The 17,620-nt window shown below is 46.1% G+C and overlaps 1 protein-coding gene across 3 annotated transcripts in view; it reads right to left on the minus strand.

Annotated features, from left to right (window-relative positions):
• Positions 1 to 17,620, minus strand: part of TRAPPC9 (trafficking protein particle complex subunit 9) — a 515,472-nt gene that overhangs the window by 352,194 nt on the left and 145,658 nt on the right. For all 3 annotated transcript variants that reach the window (XM_060116028.1, XM_060116029.1, XM_060116027.1), the window contains one exon: positions 14,795 to 14,947. In XM_060116028.1, coding sequence (XP_059972011.1) covers positions 14,795 to 14,947 — 153 coding nt within the window. The remainder of the gene's footprint in view (positions 1 to 14,794; positions 14,948 to 17,620) is intronic.

Below are 17,620 nucleotides of genomic sequence, written 5' to 3' on the forward strand. Positions count from 1 at the left end.
TAATCAAACTAACAAAAATTAAGTTCAAAGAAAAAATATTAAAAGCAGCAAGGGAAAAACAAGAAACAACATACAAAGGAATCCCCATAAGGTTATCAGCTGATTTCTCGGCGGAAACTCTGCAGGCCAGAAGAGAGTGGCAGAATAAACTTAAAGTAATGAAAGAGAAAAACATACAACCAAGATTACTCTACCCAACAAGGGTCTCACTCAGATTCGATGGAGAAGTCAAAAGCTTTTCAGATAAGCAAAAGCTAAGAAAATTCAGCACCACCATACCAGCTTTACAGCAAATGCTAAAGAAACTTCTCTAAGAGGCAAACACAAGAGAAGAAAAAGACCCACAAAAACAAACCCAAAACAATTAAGAAAATGGTAATAGGAACATACATATGGATAATAACCTTGAATGAAAATGGATTAAATGCCCCAACCAAAAGACACAGACAGACTGGCTGAATGGATACAAAAACAAGACCCATATATATGATGTCTACAAGAGACCCACTTCAGACCTAGGGACATTTACAGACTGCAAGTGAAGGGATGGAAAAAGATATTTCATGCAAGTGGAAATCAAAAGAAAGCTGGAGTAGCAAATAAAATAGACTTTAAAATAAACACTGTTACAAGAGAAAAGGAGGGACACTACATAATGATCAAAGGATCAATCCAAGAAGAAGATATAACAATTATAAATATTTATGCACCCAACATAGAAGCGCACCAATATATAAGGCAAATGCTAACAACCATGAAAGAAGAAATCAACAGTTAACACAATAATAGTAGGCGACTTTAACACCTCACTTACACCAATGGACAGATCATCCCAACAGAAAATAAGGAAACACCAGCTTTAAATGACACAATAGATCAGATAGATCTAATTTATATTTATAGAACATTCCACCCAAAAGTGGCAGAATACACTTTCTTCTCAAGTGCACACAGAACATTATCCAGGATAGATCACGTCTTAGGTCACAAATCAAGCCTCGGAAAATTTAAGAAAACCGAAATCATATCAAGCATCTTTTCTGACCACAGCACTATGAAACTGGAAATCAATTACAGGAAAAAAAAACTGTAAAAAACACAAATACATGGAGACTAAACAGTGTGCTACTAAATAACCAAGAGATCAATGAAGAAATCAAAGAAGAAATTAAAAAATACATAGAAACAAATGACGATGAAAACACGACGACCCAAAACCTACGGCATGCAGCAAAAGCAGTTCTAAGAGGGAAGTTTATAGCAGTACAATCTCACCTCAAGAAACAAGAAAAATCTCAAATAATCAGTCTAGCCCCACACTTAAAACAACTAGAGAAAGAAGAAGAAAAAAAACCCAAAGTCAATAGAAAGAAAGAAATCATAAAGATCAGAGCAGAAATAAATGAAATAGAAATTAAGAAAACAATAGCAAAGATCAATAAAACGAAAAGCTGGTTCTTTGAGAAGATAAACAAAATTGACAAACCCTTAGCCAGACTCATCAAGAAAAAAAGGGAGAGGACACAAATCAATAAAATTAGAAATGAAAATGGAGAAATCAAAACTGACACTGCAGAAATACAAAAGATTTTAAGAGACTACTACAAAACAACTATATGCCAATAAAATGGACAACCATGAAGAAACAGACAAATTCTTGGAAAGGTACAATTTTCCAAGACTGAACCAGGAAGAATTAGAAAACATAAACAGACCTATCACAAGCAATGAAATTGAAACCATAATTTAAAAATCTTCCAGCAAACAGAAGTCCAGGACCAGATGGCTTCACAGGCGCATTCTATCAAACATTTAGAGAAGAGCTAACACCCATCCTCCTCAAACTCTTCCAAAAGATTGCAGAGGGAGAAACACTCTCAAATTCATTCTATGAAGCCACCATTACCCTGATATCAAAACCAGAAAAAGATACCACAAAAAAAGAAAGTTATCGACCAATATCAGTGATGAACACAGATGCAAAAATCCTGAGCAAAATAGTAGCAAACAGAACCCAAGACCACATTAAAAGGATCATACACCATGATCAAGTGGGATTTATCCCAGGGATGCAAGGATTCTTCAATATACGCAAATCAATCAATGTGATACACCACATTAACAAATTAAGGAATAAAAACCATACGATCATCTCAATAGATGCAGAAAAATCTTTTGACAAAATTCAACACCTATTTATGATAAAAAACTATCCAGAAAATGGGCATAAAGGGAACCTACCTCAACATAGTAAAGGCCATATATGACAAACCCACAGCAAGTATCATACTCAATGGTGAAAAACTGAAAGCATTTCCACTAAGATCAGGAACAGGACAAGGATGTCCACTCTTGCCATTCTTATTCAACATAGTTTTGGAAGTCCCAGCCACAGCAATCAGAGAAGAAATAAAAGGAATACAAATTGGAAAAGAATAAGTAAAACTACTGTTTGCTGATGACATGATACTATACACAGAAAATCCTAAAGATGCCACCAGAAAACTACCAGAACTAATCAATGAATTCTGTAAGGCTGCAGGATACAAAATTAATGCACAAAAATCTCTGGCATTCCTATACACCAACAACGAAAAATCAGAAAGAGAAATTAAGGAAACACTCCCATTTACCATTGCAACAAAAAGAATAAAATACCTAGGAATAAACCTGCCTAAGGAGGCAAAAGACCTGTACTTAGAAAACTAAAACACTGATGAAAGAAATCAAAGATGACATAAACAGATGGTGAAATATACCATGTTCTTGGATTGGAAGAATCAATATTGTGAAAATGACTATACTACCCAAACCAATCTACAGATTCAGTGCAATCCCTATCAAACTACCAATGGCATTCTTCACAGAATTAGAACAAAAAATCTTACAATTTGTATGGAAACAAAGAAGACCCCAAATAGCCAAAGCAATCTTGAGAAAGAAAAACGGAGTTGGAGGAATCAGACTCCCTGACTTGAATGGTACAGGATAGAATGTCCAGAGATAAACCCACACACATATGGGAACCCAATTTACGACAAAGGAGGCAAGAACATACAACGGAGAAAAGACAGCCTCTTCAATAAGTGGTGCTGGGAAAACTGGACAGCTACATGTAAAAGAATGAAATTAGAACACTTTCCTAACACCATACACAAAAATAAGCTCCAAATGGATTAAAGACTTAAATATAAGTACAGACACTATAAAAGATTTAGACGAAAACACAGGAAAAACACTCTTTGACATAAACCACAGCAAGATCTTTTTTGACCCACCTCCTAGAGTAACAGAAATAAAAACAAAAATAAACAAATGGGACTTAATTAAACTTAAAAGCTTTTGCACAGCAAAGGAAACCATAAACAAGACAAAAAGACAACCGTCAGAATGGGAGAAAATATTTGCAAATGAAACAACAGACAAAGGATTAATCTCCAAAACATACAAACAGCTCATGGAGCTCAATATCAAAAAAACAAACAAACAAACAATCCAGTTAAAAAATGGGCAGAAGACCTAAATAGACATTTCACCAAGGAAGACATACAGACGGCCAAGAGGCACATGAAAAGATGCTCATCACTAATTATTAGAGAAATGCAAATCAAAACAACAATGCGGTATCACCTCACACCAGTCAGAATGGCTGTTATCAAAATATCTAGAAACAATAAATGCTGGAGAGGGTGTGGTGAAAAGGGAACCCACCTGCACTGTTGGTGGGAATGTAAATTGATACAACCACTATGGAGAACAGTATGGAGGTTCCTTAAAAAACTAAAAATAGAACTACCATACGATCCAGCAATCCCACTACTGGGCATATACCCTGAGAAAACCATAATTCAAAAAGACACATGCACCCCAATGTTCACTGCAGCACTATTTGCAATAGCCAGGACATGGAACCAACCTAAATGTCCACTGACAGATGAATGGATAAAGAAGATGTGGCACATTTATACAGTAGAATATTACTCAGCCATAAAAAGAAACGAAATTGAATTATTTGTAGTGAGGTGGATGGACCTAGAGTCTGTCATACAGAGTGAAGTAAGTCAGAAAGAGAAAAACAAATACCATATGCTAACACATATATATGGAATCTAAAAAAAATGGTACTGATAAACCTAGTTGCAGGGCAGGAATAAAGAGGCAGGCATAGAAAAGGGACTTGAGAACATGGGTTGGGAGGGTGAGGCTGGGACAAGGTGAGAGTAGCAGCAACATATATACACTATAGAAAGTAAAATAGTTGGCTGCTGGGAAGCAGCCGCATAGCACAGGGAGATCAGCTCGGTGCTTTGCAATGACCTAGACGGGTGGGACAGGGAGGGTGGGAGGGAGGCTCAAGAGGGAGGGGATATGGGGACATGTGTATGCATATGGCTGATTCGCTTTGTTGTACAACAGAAACTAACACAGTATTGTGAAGCAATTATACTCCAATAAAGATGTGTTAAATAATAAAAATAAATTCACCAAGCTGTACACGATTGTGCTCATGACTGCCTGTAAGTTATACTTCCATTGAAAAGGACTCAAAAATACCATTTATAATAAAGATACCTAGGAATAACTCTAGAATACTATAAGACCATCACAGAAAAATTAGAAAATGTTATTGAAAGACATGAAAGAAGACATATATGAAGAGGCAATATTCATAGTTATGAAGACTAAGTCTCATAAAAGTATCAGTCTTTGCCCAAATTGATCCACAGGTTCAATGCAGTCCCAATCGATATTCTAACAGGCTACCATGAGGAACATGACAAACTGACTCTAAAATTTAAGACCAAAGGACAGAAAATATCCAAAAAGCGCCTGAACAATCATCTAAAGGGTGATGCAATCCCACCAGATTGCAAAGCTTTTCAGAGGAAACAGAAAATAAGCAGCAATTGTGTCTACCTGAAGAAGGCCAGGAGACTCAGAGAATAAGTTTTTTAGGGAGAAAGACAGTCTGTGTCAGTGGTTCCCAAACTCCAATGCTTGTAAGCATCATTTGGGACACTTGAGGACACCCTGACACCCAGGTCACACCCCATGCCTATGAAATCACGAGGTCTAGGGTGGAAGCCAGGCAGAGCTTTTAAAGATCCCCAGCTGATTCCAATGTGCAGCAGAGTTTAAATCTATTGGCCTACACTCAAAGGCAAGAAGCCTAAGAGGGCATATGGCAAGTCAGAAATACAAGTCACTCAGTATTTCTGGAATACGAACCCAATGAGGGAGAAGAGACGGTGGGCAAGGAGGCCAAACAGGCGGGCCAGGGCAAGACCACACCAGCCAGACTGGAGGCTTGATCTGAGGGCGAGGGAAAGCCCTTGGGAGGTGCTCGGCAGAAGGAGGACGTAACAGATTCTGCTCTGGAGAAAGGACTGCAGGGAAAATACGGAAGACAGCGAAGAGGGCGCAAAATGAGCTGCTGGGAGACCCGTCAGAAGGCTCCCAGCATGGTCCAGATGAGAAATTATCAGGCCTTTAAGCCGAGCAGTGATGGTGGATGTGTAGAGAAGGGCTGGAGAGACTTAGAACACAAAATTGATAAGACTTGGTGCAACCACGAGCATGAGCTCGAAGTATACCAGCCTGCGGTGACCCACAGAAATCACCCCTTTCCCTTTGCAGGGGGAAAACCTGCTTAAATCACCTCAACTGAACACCTACCTAATTTGTTTCCCAGTGAGTCACCACCAGCTTGACTGGAAAGGCAGTAACGCGAACAGTGAGATCAATGATCCAGGAGACCTGAGCCCTGGTTGCCTGCAGTAGGATCACCTGTTGCTGATGAATGACACACACCTGGATTTTCATTCTCTGCTGGTGGTTTAGCAAGTTATTTTCCAACCTGAATTTCAATCAGAGCTGAGTCAACCATCCCACCTGCAGACTCACAGGGACCACGGGATTGGCGCCCCTCCACAGGTTGTTAGATGGCGGGGCAGGAACTCAGCTTTCTGCCTCACTCAGATACGCTCCCGAGAGCCCCAGGAAGCAGAAGCAGCCTGACCTTTCCCTTAGCTGAGCCATCGTGCTGTGAAATTACGGTTTGTGAGCCAGAAGGCTGGTGGGTGATGCAGGCTAAATATAACGATGGGCAGGCTGTCAGGTGCATCATTAACCTTTTCCTTCAGAACAAAAGCAGATAACCCACTGAACACAAAAGCAGTGTGTAGTCTGACAAGTGGCCAACGCAGTCCAAAAATGATTGGAGGTCTGATTTAAAATAAAGGATGCGGGCTTCTGATTACCGCTTAGAAATGTTGAGATTTGAGAAAAGCACTGCTTCCATCCTTAAGAAAAAAAGCTGGATAAACTGGAATTTAACTTCTCCTGAACTGATCAGAGAAGTGAAGTCACAGGGAAAACTAACCTGAAATCTGTGGACAGGCACCTACAGGGAGAAGCAGGACCCCAGCACACGTGCCTATGCGGGTCATGAAAGCCAGTCAAAAGGTTCAGCTAGACGTTGTTAATGAACTGCCAAACGTCTGGCACGGGCTATGAGAGCAGGAAGTCTCCTGGGGGCTGCTGTCCACGCCATGCAGGCTTCTCCCCCAGGAAAAGGATCCTGAGGGCTCCTCTTGGGGCCGGTTGGGAGGGGACCAGAGCCACTGCCCCACACCCTCCCCTCTCCCTATGGGGTCCAAGCCTTCATCTGCAGGGGAAGAGCACAGACTGCAGCACGAGGACAGGGATGGAAGCCCCCCACGGCTGGGGGAGGGGAACGGCGGCCACCAAGCAAACCTCCCCGCAGCTTCACCTGCCGCTTTTTCCCCAGAACCGAGAGCCTCCGGAGCACACAGTCGGATCCGCGGAGCAGGAGTACAGAGAAGAGGTCTGGCCAGGGGGTGGGGTGCGGGAGACAGTCACTGACTCCATCCGGAAGATGAGAAAGTCCTGTGAGAGAGCAAACTTAGAAGGAAAGAAGACAGGCTCTTGGCTGGAGCCCGGAGCAATTCCACCCTGTAATGGTCAAGAGGAAAAGGAGGAAGCAGCAAATGGAACTGACCAAGAGCTGCCGTGAGGAAGAAGGCAAAGCAAGATGAGGAGGGAGGAGCCAGCCTCCAGGCTGGGAGCTGGAATTAAAAGATAAAGATGGGGACTTCCCTGGCGTTCCAGGGGTTAAGACTCTGCACTTCCAGTGCAGGGGGTGTGGGTTCAATCCCCGGCTGGGGAACTAAAATCCCACATGCCACACAGCACGGCCAAAAAAAAAAAAAAGACAAAGATGTCCCTGGCCCTGCCCTCAGGATGGGGGTGCTATAGTGAGAAAGACCAGAAATGCAGACAATTTCAGCAGCTAGGAGCTGGTACAGCCGAGGGGAACCACAGAGCTGGGGGTACAGAGCCCAAACTCGGAGGTCACCGTCCAGCCACCTCTCAGGGTTAGAGAGAGAACCGTCAGCACCTCCATCACGTGCCCAAACGCGGGGGTCACCGTCCAGCCACCTCTCAGGGTTAGAGAGAGAACCGTCAGCACCTCCATCACGTGCCCAAACGCGGGGGTCACTCAGTACAGCTTCGTCTCCTTCCAGCCTCCATGCTCTGTAGCCTCAGAAAAAAACCCAAGTTTCAAGAAAATCTTCTTTAAAATCACATATGTTTATGAAAGCCTCAGGCATCTAGGAATTATAAAGAAAAAGAGAAATTTTCTGACATTAAGATTCCAACCACCTTTGTCTTTGGTTTCTGGGTAATTCAGGATGAGTCGCTGCTCCTTAAAAAGTAAGATGGAGTTTCCCAAAAATTAGTATTTCCTTTTGAGGAGAGCGGCAGACCAGGGCAAAGACACTCAGTGATGCCCTGGTTTCAGGCACAGTCATCTCATCGGGGAGACAGACAAGGTAGGAAAGGGAACACAGAAGATTCCACAGCGACGACTCTCTAAAAAACCAATCCCCGGCCAAAATGATAAGCCGAAGCATCTCTTATCATCAAATTATGAAGAAGCAAAACATAATGAAATGCCAAATGTAAATATGGCTTTTTTTAACCCAAATCTCCAACTCTAGACAAAGAAACTGAAATGATTCGAACTTCCCACAGGCAGAGTTGGTCTTTAGCTTAACAAACAAGAGACATTTCAGGCAAGAAGCATTTCCGTGGGGAGCAGAACAAATTCCAATAGCTCACCAAATGCTGGACCAGCTCCTAAATCCTGTGCTACAAACACCGGGAGGCCTCCAGCGACGGTCGCGGGGAAGGGCAGGAAGGACTCCCTCCAGGTAGAGACGCAGCGGCGGCGGCCGGTCTTCTGAAGCCCTTCCTCTCCTGCCCACGTGGCTCTCTCCTGCTTAAGACCTGCGTGCCTCACCCTTGAACCCTCACACCTGTTACCTATCGCACCAGGTGAATCTCGGGCTACCCCTCCAATCTGCCCACGCACCTTCTCCCAACATTCTCCATCACATCAACCTTTTTCAAAAAACTTTCAGGGACTCTCCAGTATCTTCCAATGAAGGCTGAGTTACTCCCCTGGAGTTTCAGGCCTTCCACAGTTGCCTGAACCTACCATTCCAACCAGGATGCCCTCCTTCTCCTGAATACCCAACCCCACCGCCTCCATCCCTGCCCACTGCGTCCAGCTCACGCTGCAGCCAGGCGCTGTTCGAGGACCCCGCATCCAGAAGCCAGCACCTGGCTGTCCCCACCCAGACGGCTCTCCCCTCCCTGAACTCAGGGTCAGGACCACTCAATCGGGATTCACAACATTCCTTTCATCCCCTCAACTCAATAAATATTTACTGGGATCTTCTCTGAGCCAGGCCCTGTGCTGGGAGTAGAGAGACGTGAAGTGAAACTGTGACAGCATTCAGAGGTGTCGAGGGGACACACGGGCCATGAGCAAGCACGAGGGAGGGGCCGTGAGGGCTAAAGAGAGGAAGTGATAAGGTGGGGATCAGCAGGCCACGAAAGATGGACAGCCACTGCCAGCAGGGAGAAACAGCATCGCAGGCCCAAAACGATGTTTCAGAATGGCTGTGAGAGATGGCAGCGTCCCACAGCTAGAAACCATCCCCACCATCCATCTCCAGGGCTTCATCCCTTTTATTCTCTTGTCATTTACTTGTTGAAGAAACCACGTTGTTTGCAGAGTTAACCGTAGTCTGAAATGGAGCAGCTTCACAGGTTTTTCTGTCGGCAGAAGTCCTATGAACTGGTAGTGAGAGCTGGAGTGTTGATCAGCCTCAGGTGTGATTCGGGTCAACACTAACTCATGGGAGGTGTGTGTTCTCCCATCAGGAAGAACATAATGCCTGCCTGCCTCTTATTTTGCTGTGTAGATGCTCATGGTCTCAACCCATAATCTATTAGGAGCTGCAAAGTGGAGAGTTTCTAATTCTATCGTCCCTTCTCAAGTGTTAGCAGGCATACTTCTATAAAGAGAAACTGCCCTCGTCAACTCTTAGGTTGTCCAACCGTACATCTGTATGGAAGGCAGAATACTCATTAACTATCATTTTTAAAATAATGAATTGGTTCCCCATCATTCGCCAAAGGTTGGCAATTCTTTCTAACAGCACTAAGCACCCAAGACCGAAACGCAGGTATCACCCCTGCTGGTGCTCAGACTGCCAGTGGCAGCCTCTTCATGCTGGGTCCTCCTAACACAGCTTTAGTAAATCCACTCTGACAGCTTCCCTGCTGTAGGTTTCACAGGATGTTCCCACATCACCTCACTACAGACAATTCCTGCTCCAGACCTGCAAGTGGCCACTTCTCCAAGAAGCCCTGGCTTCTTTCAACACCATGATGTGGGCACTAGGAATGCTCGCTGCTGCTGGGCTGCTGGGTTTCCAGGCCTTGGAGTAGATAGATAGACAGATAGATCTTTAAATATCCCATAATTTCTTACTGATATCTTTTATTTAAATTCCAGACTACAAGGTTTTTACTTCATCTCTATCATCTTACATCAGTTATCTCTTCCAAATGAGAACCCTCGTTCAGGACCAGATTCAGATGCTAGAATTAGATTATCACAGAATTGATCATTTACTTAATTCCACATTCACACACAGTTTCAGCATACCAACACTATCTCTGCCACAACAATCACTGAAAACAGTTTAAAATCGCTTTTGCAGAGAGTGGCATCATCATCGTGGCAGAATAAGAGTTTTCTGCCATCTTCTCCCCAAAGAACGCCAATTTGGACCATCACCCACACACGAGAGGGCCTCGGTGGGGGTCCAGGGGTCCAACAGAGAAGGCCCAGCACACAAAACTCTGAGGCTGGACGCACTGAAGAGGGTTGGGGACACCGCCTGACTCTACCCACGTCACCCTCCCTGAAGGCGGCAGCTCAGTGCCCAGAGAGACTGAGTCAGCCCAGGGCTCCTCCCGGGGGCCGGTGCACGTGGGAGCGAGGACCGTACTTCCTCAGCTGTGCGGGACGAGTACCGAGACACCCGATTCTCTCTTGCCCCAGCCAGGATCCTGAGGCCCCAAAAATGTCTTCAGGGTCTTTTTTTAACCCGGGATACAATAAAGGATTGCACATAGCATTCTCTTCCACGTCCTCTAATCCAGTAGTCCTCCCACCTGTCTTTACAAAATGGAATCATCTACTTTATAGAGTTGTGGGGAAGGTTAAATAGAAATAATGCAAATAAAGTCACTGGTCCAGACCTGATATGCAGCATCTGACAATGCTCAACAAATATTAATTCTCTTCCATCTGTCTACAGCCCACACTGGATCCAGTGTCCTGCTTTGCGTGACAGCTACATTTATTTCTGTAAGTTTTTTAAATGGCATCTGGTTTCAGTAACCATAGTTAATGTGAGTGCCTGCCTAAAAAGCCAATCGGGTCCACAGGGGTCCCTGGCTGGAGGTTCTGAAACTGTCAGACCAAGTGCCACCCGTGGGGCATCTCCCAGTTGCAAGAGGCCACAAATGAGCCTCTGCCACTGAGTGTACAGCTGTCTCTAAATAAGGGCCAAGCCACAGGCTCCACGTTGCTCAGACTGAACTACACGGAGCAATGCATTCATTATCCACCGACCAGACTCTGCAGAAGTCCTTTGTGGGCCTTGGTGTCCAACTTTTTCTTTCCCCTAAAGAGCTTTCCCGGGTGTGGACATTAAGATTCTGTGTCTCAGGCTCTACGATTTGCTATGTAAATGACCAGCCGGAGTGTCTATTAACCACTATCAATAGAGAGGGCATCTCACTTAGAATACTGTGTTTGCCAGACCACTAGATACATTAATGCAAATTTATGTAAAAGTATATTACTTTAACACACAATAAAAAAGTATATTCTGGGACTTCCCTGGCAGTCCAGTGGTTAGGACTTCACCTTCCAATGCAGGCGGGTTCGATCCCTGGACCCCTGGTCGGGGAGCTAGCATCTCACATGCCTCGTGGCCAAAGAGCCGAAACATAAAACAAAAGCAATATTGTAACAAATTGAGTAAAGACTTTAAAAAATGGTCCACATCAAAAAATTTAAAAAATCTAAAAAAAAGTATATTCTAATTCTGTTCTACTATAAATGCCATAAACTATGATACTGTTTTACAAAAATAAAAACACATATATCAGTACAAAAATAAATAAATAGAGGGCATCTAATTTTTATTTATTTATTTATTTTTGGCTGTGTTGGGTCTTCGTTGCTGCGTGCAGGCTTTCGCTAGTTGCAGCGAGCAGGGGCTACTCTTCCTTGCGGTGCGCGGGCTTCTCACTGCAGTGGCTCCTCCTGTTGTGGAGCATGGGCTCTAGGTGTGCGGGCTCAGTAGCTGTGGCACACGAGCTTAGTTGCTCCACGGCACGTGGGACCTTCCCGAACCAGGGCTCGTACCCGTGTCCCCTGCATTGGCAGGCGGATTCTTAACCACTGCGCCACCAGGGACGCCCAAGAGGGCATCTAATTAATTATAACCATGCTCTATTGCACACCTGTGCTATATCGAACTGACAGGAACCTAGGCCAGCCTTGCATTTACAAACCACTTGGTAAACCTACTTCTAGCTCTCTTTGGTTTTATTTTCAAAGACAGAAGAAGGTATTTTCAGACTATAAATCCCAAGTTGCAATTTTACTTTCAGCACAGAAGGGCAGAGCCAATCCTCCAGAACTCTGTAACTAAAGGCAGAAACATAACAAAATATGTCCACATGAACTCAAGGAGCCACCAAAATAAGAGCAGCTTCAGCTTCCACCTGGAGGCCTTCCATTTTCTCTCTCAGGAGTAGCCTGCCCCAAACGCTCAGCAGCACAGGTAACAATCAGCTCTCCTTCACATCTCACATCCAGTGACCTTAGCTAGGCATCCACTTGCCCGGACACACCCCCGGGGTAACAGCTCATCACGCATTCCCTGGACAGGTGTCAGGCACCACTGATTCTGCCAAACTCCCTTCTTGGGAAAAAGAAACGTTAGAAACTCTGTCTGTAACCCTCTGTCTACTTATGGAAAGATGCAGTCCAGTGGTACAAAGCCATTTAGAGACAGAAAAGAATATCCATTTCATCTGACATTTTTTGAGTTCTGGTATAATGTTAAATCCACGTGATGTTTTCCATGTCTAGTGTGTCCAACAGTAAACTTAGTTTCCTACCGGCATTAGTAACAGAAAAGAAAACTTTAATGGCTATTTAAACACTCCAGAGAGCACAGGAGAAGGAATCTCCTGGAGCGTGCTATGGACTTGGCGTAGGTGTCCCCCCAGAAGCCCTGTGTTGAAGCCCTAGCCCCAGTGTGACAGCACTATCAGGCGGGGCCTTCGGGAGGTCATTAGGGTGAGACGGGGCCAGGAGGGAGGGGCCGCCACACCCAGGGGGGAGGGGAAGAGCAGCTCATGCGCTCCCCGCCCTCCAGGTGCACCGTCTAGGTACTGTGAATACAGGACCTCCTGAGTAGGACAGATGAGGTCCTTCTCCCCGTGAAACTTTTACGGTAAAGGACGGAGGCGGCAGGACAGGAAAGGCCACACAGGACACTTCCAGGGGACAGGAGTCCACAGTGCGGGGGGACCCGACACGGAGGACAGTGGGCGGGGCGTGCCGACAGCCAACGCCGCCCGGGCAGCCTCTCCACCAGGGAGACAACGGAAAGGAGATCTGAATAATCAGTTCTGCGTCTATACGGATGTCCATCTAGTCTCTGGAGGTGAATCCCACTGCGTCACTGGCCAGAGATCTCCGGGCCTCTGTACCTGCTGCTGCTCGAGAGGCCTGTGGAGCACAGGCTTTTCTCTTCTTCTAGGACACTCCCCAGTTCAGGCCCAAGTCACACACACCAGCTCTGGGCGGCCCTCCCTGCAGGACCCTACTGATAAAGTGAGCTGCATCTCAGTTACACCCCTGAGTCTCAGGGTGTTCTAATCACATATTTATTTTTCTGGCTGACCCCCTGGGCAACAACAGGCCACAGAAGAGTTACGAGGACAGACTCTGGAGTCAGGCTGCCTGGCTTCACAACCCAGCTTTGCCACGTCCTAGCTGTGTGACCTTGGAAAAACTGTACAGCCTCTCTATGCCTTACTGTCCCTATTTGAAAATCGGAGCTATTAATAGCACCTATTTCATAGGGCTGCTGTGAGGGTTCAGTGAGTTGACCTATGCACTCCTCTTAAATGTTAGCTGCTGTTATTACTACTGCCCAGGGGACAGACCTTGACCCATTCATCTCTGTTTTCCAAGAGCCCGGCCAAGTGCTGGCCTCTAATAAGAGCTGGTTAAATGTCTTGTAATGCCATAAACCTGTGATGGTGGGGTGGGGGTGGAATATAACTAACACTTGTTGACCCCTTACCATGTTCCAGGTGAAGGGCAAATCCTCACAACAACTGTAGAAATGGGTATTACTGTCATCTTATTGGATTAAGGCACAAAGAAGTCAAAGTCACATAGTTGCTAAGTTCTAGTAACAGAATCCGTGGACCGTCTCCAATAACACCCTTTGACTGAATGTGGCCCCCCAAATTCACATGGTGAAGCCCTAACCTCCACTGTGACTATAATTGAAGACAGGGCCCATGAGGAGGTAACAAAAGTTAAACGAGGCCACAGGGTGGGGCCTTAGTCTGATAAAACTGGCGTCCTCCTAAGAAGGGGGAGAGACACCAGGCTCCCTCTGCTGCGTGAGGACACAGTGAGAAGGCAGCTGTGTGCAAGCCAGGAAAGGGCCCTCACCAGAACCTGGCCATGCTGGCACCTTGATCTCAAACTTCCAGCCTCCACAACTATGAGAAAAGAAGTTTGTAACTGTAGCCACACTGTCTGTGGTATTCTCTTGTGGCAGCCTGAGCTAACACACCCCACGATGACTCCCAATGAAAGTATGAATGCACGCCGCATAATCGGACATAATTAATCTATGAAATCTCACCCCAATCAGCTAGTCCTAATGTTATAACAAAAATAAATTCCCATTTTTCTCCACACTCCATTTCCTTATAGAAATCATTACACTTTGAAGGAGAACTTCATAATCACAGCTAATTAGATGTCTATGGGATCACAGCAGTTATGCTGGAAGAAAAATGCAGTAATTCCTACATTCCGCTAATTTAGGATGACCTCCTGGCAAATGAGCACAAAATAGTAAAGAGTGTGAAGTAAGAAATCGTTCAACTGAAAAGTACTTTTATTCCTTTCCCTGTGCACAGTAACTCACTCGTTAGGTACGTGCCCAGGAGAAGTCTCAAGCCGCTCGAGCTAATGAACGACAAGCACGTTACCGAGAGGGCAGCGGGGCTCGAGGCACGGTGATCACTACCGTGCGACTGGGGACCGCGATGTGCTGATTAAAACTGGGGAGTAACTTACCGTCACTGAGGTCTTGGAGGAGATTCTCCTGGCAAGAAAAATCCAGCTTCACTTTGATGCTGACGGTGAAAGTGGCCACCTTTCCAGGTTGCAAGGGAAACTGGGCAAGGGTTTCTTCTAGTTTCCAGCTCAGGAAGTCACCATATAATTTTTCTACAATGACAGTAATAAAGGTGATAATGAGGATGCAACTGAGGCGGCAGGAGACTCAGCTTTCCCCCTAGAAAGTTCGGATGCACCTTCAAAAGCAAAGAAAGATGCAAACCATTTAAAATGTGATGGATCTGGGCTTCCCTGGTGGCGCAGTGGTTGAGAGTCCGCCTGCCGATGCAGGGGACACAGGTTCGTGCCCCAGTCAGGGAGGATCCCACGTGCCGCGGAGCGGCTGGGCCCGTGAGCCATGGCCACTGGGCCTGCGCGTCCAGAGCCTGTGCTCCGCAAAGGGAGAGGCCACAACAGTGAGAGGCCCGCGTACCGCAAAAAAAAAAGTGATGGATCAAAGTACCAGAGAATTCCAGAATGACGGCTGTTCCAAGGCCTGAGTCTATGAGCACTGCCCCCGTGGAGCGGCTTTCTCTCTCCAACAAGAGCTGTGCACTCTTGTTCTCATGAACAGAGTCAGAGCTCAACCAGTACTTTCTATGTTCTATCGCCTTAAAGAGAAACAGATCCACGTTTAGTGGGAGAGAGACACTCTTCAGGAAACAGGAACACAAAATCAGAAAGGGCCTTTTGCGGGGCGGGAGTCCTTAGCTCTGCGGAGTCAGACGGCCTTGGGTTTGACGCCTTTTTGACTCTGACCACCTAGAGCTGGATGGGGAGTGATGATTCATCCATGTCAACATTTCTTCGTGTATGAAATGGGGGTGACAATTCCTACATCACAGGCCTGTTTTACAGATTAAACTAAGTGGTGTCTGTAAAGCACTGTATAGACTAAAGCTGAAATGTGCTGAGAGGAGGAGGAGCCCAGGAAGGAGACGGGGTGGGGGGGTTGGGGGGGACACACCGGTTGTGTCATCTGGAAGCAGCTGTGTCACCTGTGTGGCTCCCCCTCCTGCTAGACAATCCCTGCTTCGTTACAGACCGGGAGGAATGGGTGTTTCAGGCCTAGAATCAAGTCCAATATTAGCACTGCCTTGACATGTGGTGAAACCAGGAGGGCCTGGAACAACCTCACTGCAAGTTCTCCTCCTGACTCTGCTCCCGGGGATACGGTCCCCTGACAAACAGCCTCCTTATCCCGGGGACCAGACGAGGCTCCCGCTTAGCCCTGAGGGCGGGTTTCAGTTCCCTGCCAGCCAAGCACAGCCCTCTGTGGGAACCAGGGGACACCCCACCTCGTTGACACTACAAAGCCTGCCTCCCCGCGGCCTCTGGTTTCCCTCTGTCCCCTGCATGGCGGCTGTGATCCCATCCATCCAGCATCGGGCACTACGTGTGTATCCGTCCTCCTGGCCCTGGGGCGGGAATCCCTCCTCACCAGCGAGGTGAACGGGAGGCCTTCCCGCTGTTCTTCTCAGTCCCCTAATCCGCCTCGCTAGTCCCCCCTCCTGCTGTCCCTCAGTCCCAGACAGGGGAGCAACCTGCTGCTGTTCCCGCCTCTGGGTTAACTTACCACCTCCCTTTCAACAAACCGACTCTCTGTGCTAAATCCCTTCCGTCAGAATAAGGCAACGGACACCTAGAGAGAGTAACTTGCCCATGGTCCAAAACTAGGGAAAAGTGCCAGAATTCTAGATCCAAATGATTCTAGAGCCATGACGTTCACTTCCTGCATGAAGGCACATCAAGGTAGCGTTAAAAAATAAAGTCACCCTCTTGGGACCCAGAAATCAACACTGCAAGAGTCCAGTGGAAGACAGAGAGCTTGATCGAGGTTCATATTGAAGAAGAAAGACCTGTGAGGTTTGCTAACTGCAAGAACACGAGGCCAGACTGTGCTATAAACGCAGAATAAGTTCATGTCTTCCTGTCCGGGGTGTGCTCCCTCCAGAACCGGCTGAGCTCCAATTAGAACACGTCTAATAGAGCACATTTATCCTCAGGATATCCTTAAACAGGAACAGATCAGGGGAGGCGTCCTTGAAAGGTGTTTAGAAACCACATCACATTCATTTATTTACTTAGTTATTCATTGAACACCGAACCTCGAACGTGCCAGACACTTTCCACATGTGAGTTATCTCACTTAATCCTCATAATAACCCAGCGGAGTTGTGGTCACTATTCCCCTTGGAAACCAAGGAAGTGCACGTCCTTGCTGGAGGTCATCCAGCTGGGAAGTAGAGGACCTGGCATACAATAGGTGCTCAATTAAGTGTCCGGTGCACAGTGGCATCACCAATTCCACTAGTTTATAGGGTGTTCAGATTTTTTAATAGACTGATATTACTACATTATTTCAGAATGATCTAAAAACAGATGGGCAGTTGGGAAAAGGATGATGGGACTGTTGAGAGTGCTGGTTCCCAGGAGGTAAGATTTAAGGACAACGTGAACAATTAATCACTGTAGGCCGGGACACTTGGGCACCGAACAGTAACCACAGATCCAGGGAAAACCTCCGGGAGAGACTGCTAATCAGACCAGACCTGAAGATGCGGAGAGGCCGGGCAGGGTAAAGAGTAGTGGGACCCGTGGGGCTGACTCTGGACGTGGCGCATATGTGTCTACACACCCTCCTGTGCATGCGACACATTTAACGGACATTACACTCAAAACTCCTCACATACACGCCAGTCTTATCACCCTCCTCCTATAGAATGAATACTGTACGGAACACACAGATTCTAGATGTTTGCTGGCGATTGTTTTACTTTTGAG

The sequence above is a fragment of the Mesoplodon densirostris genome, chromosome 13 (genome assembly GCF_025265405.1).
Source record: "Mesoplodon densirostris isolate mMesDen1 chromosome 13, mMesDen1 primary haplotype, whole genome shotgun sequence".
Classification (NCBI taxonomy): Eukaryota; Metazoa; Chordata; class Mammalia; order Artiodactyla; family Ziphiidae; genus Mesoplodon; species Mesoplodon densirostris.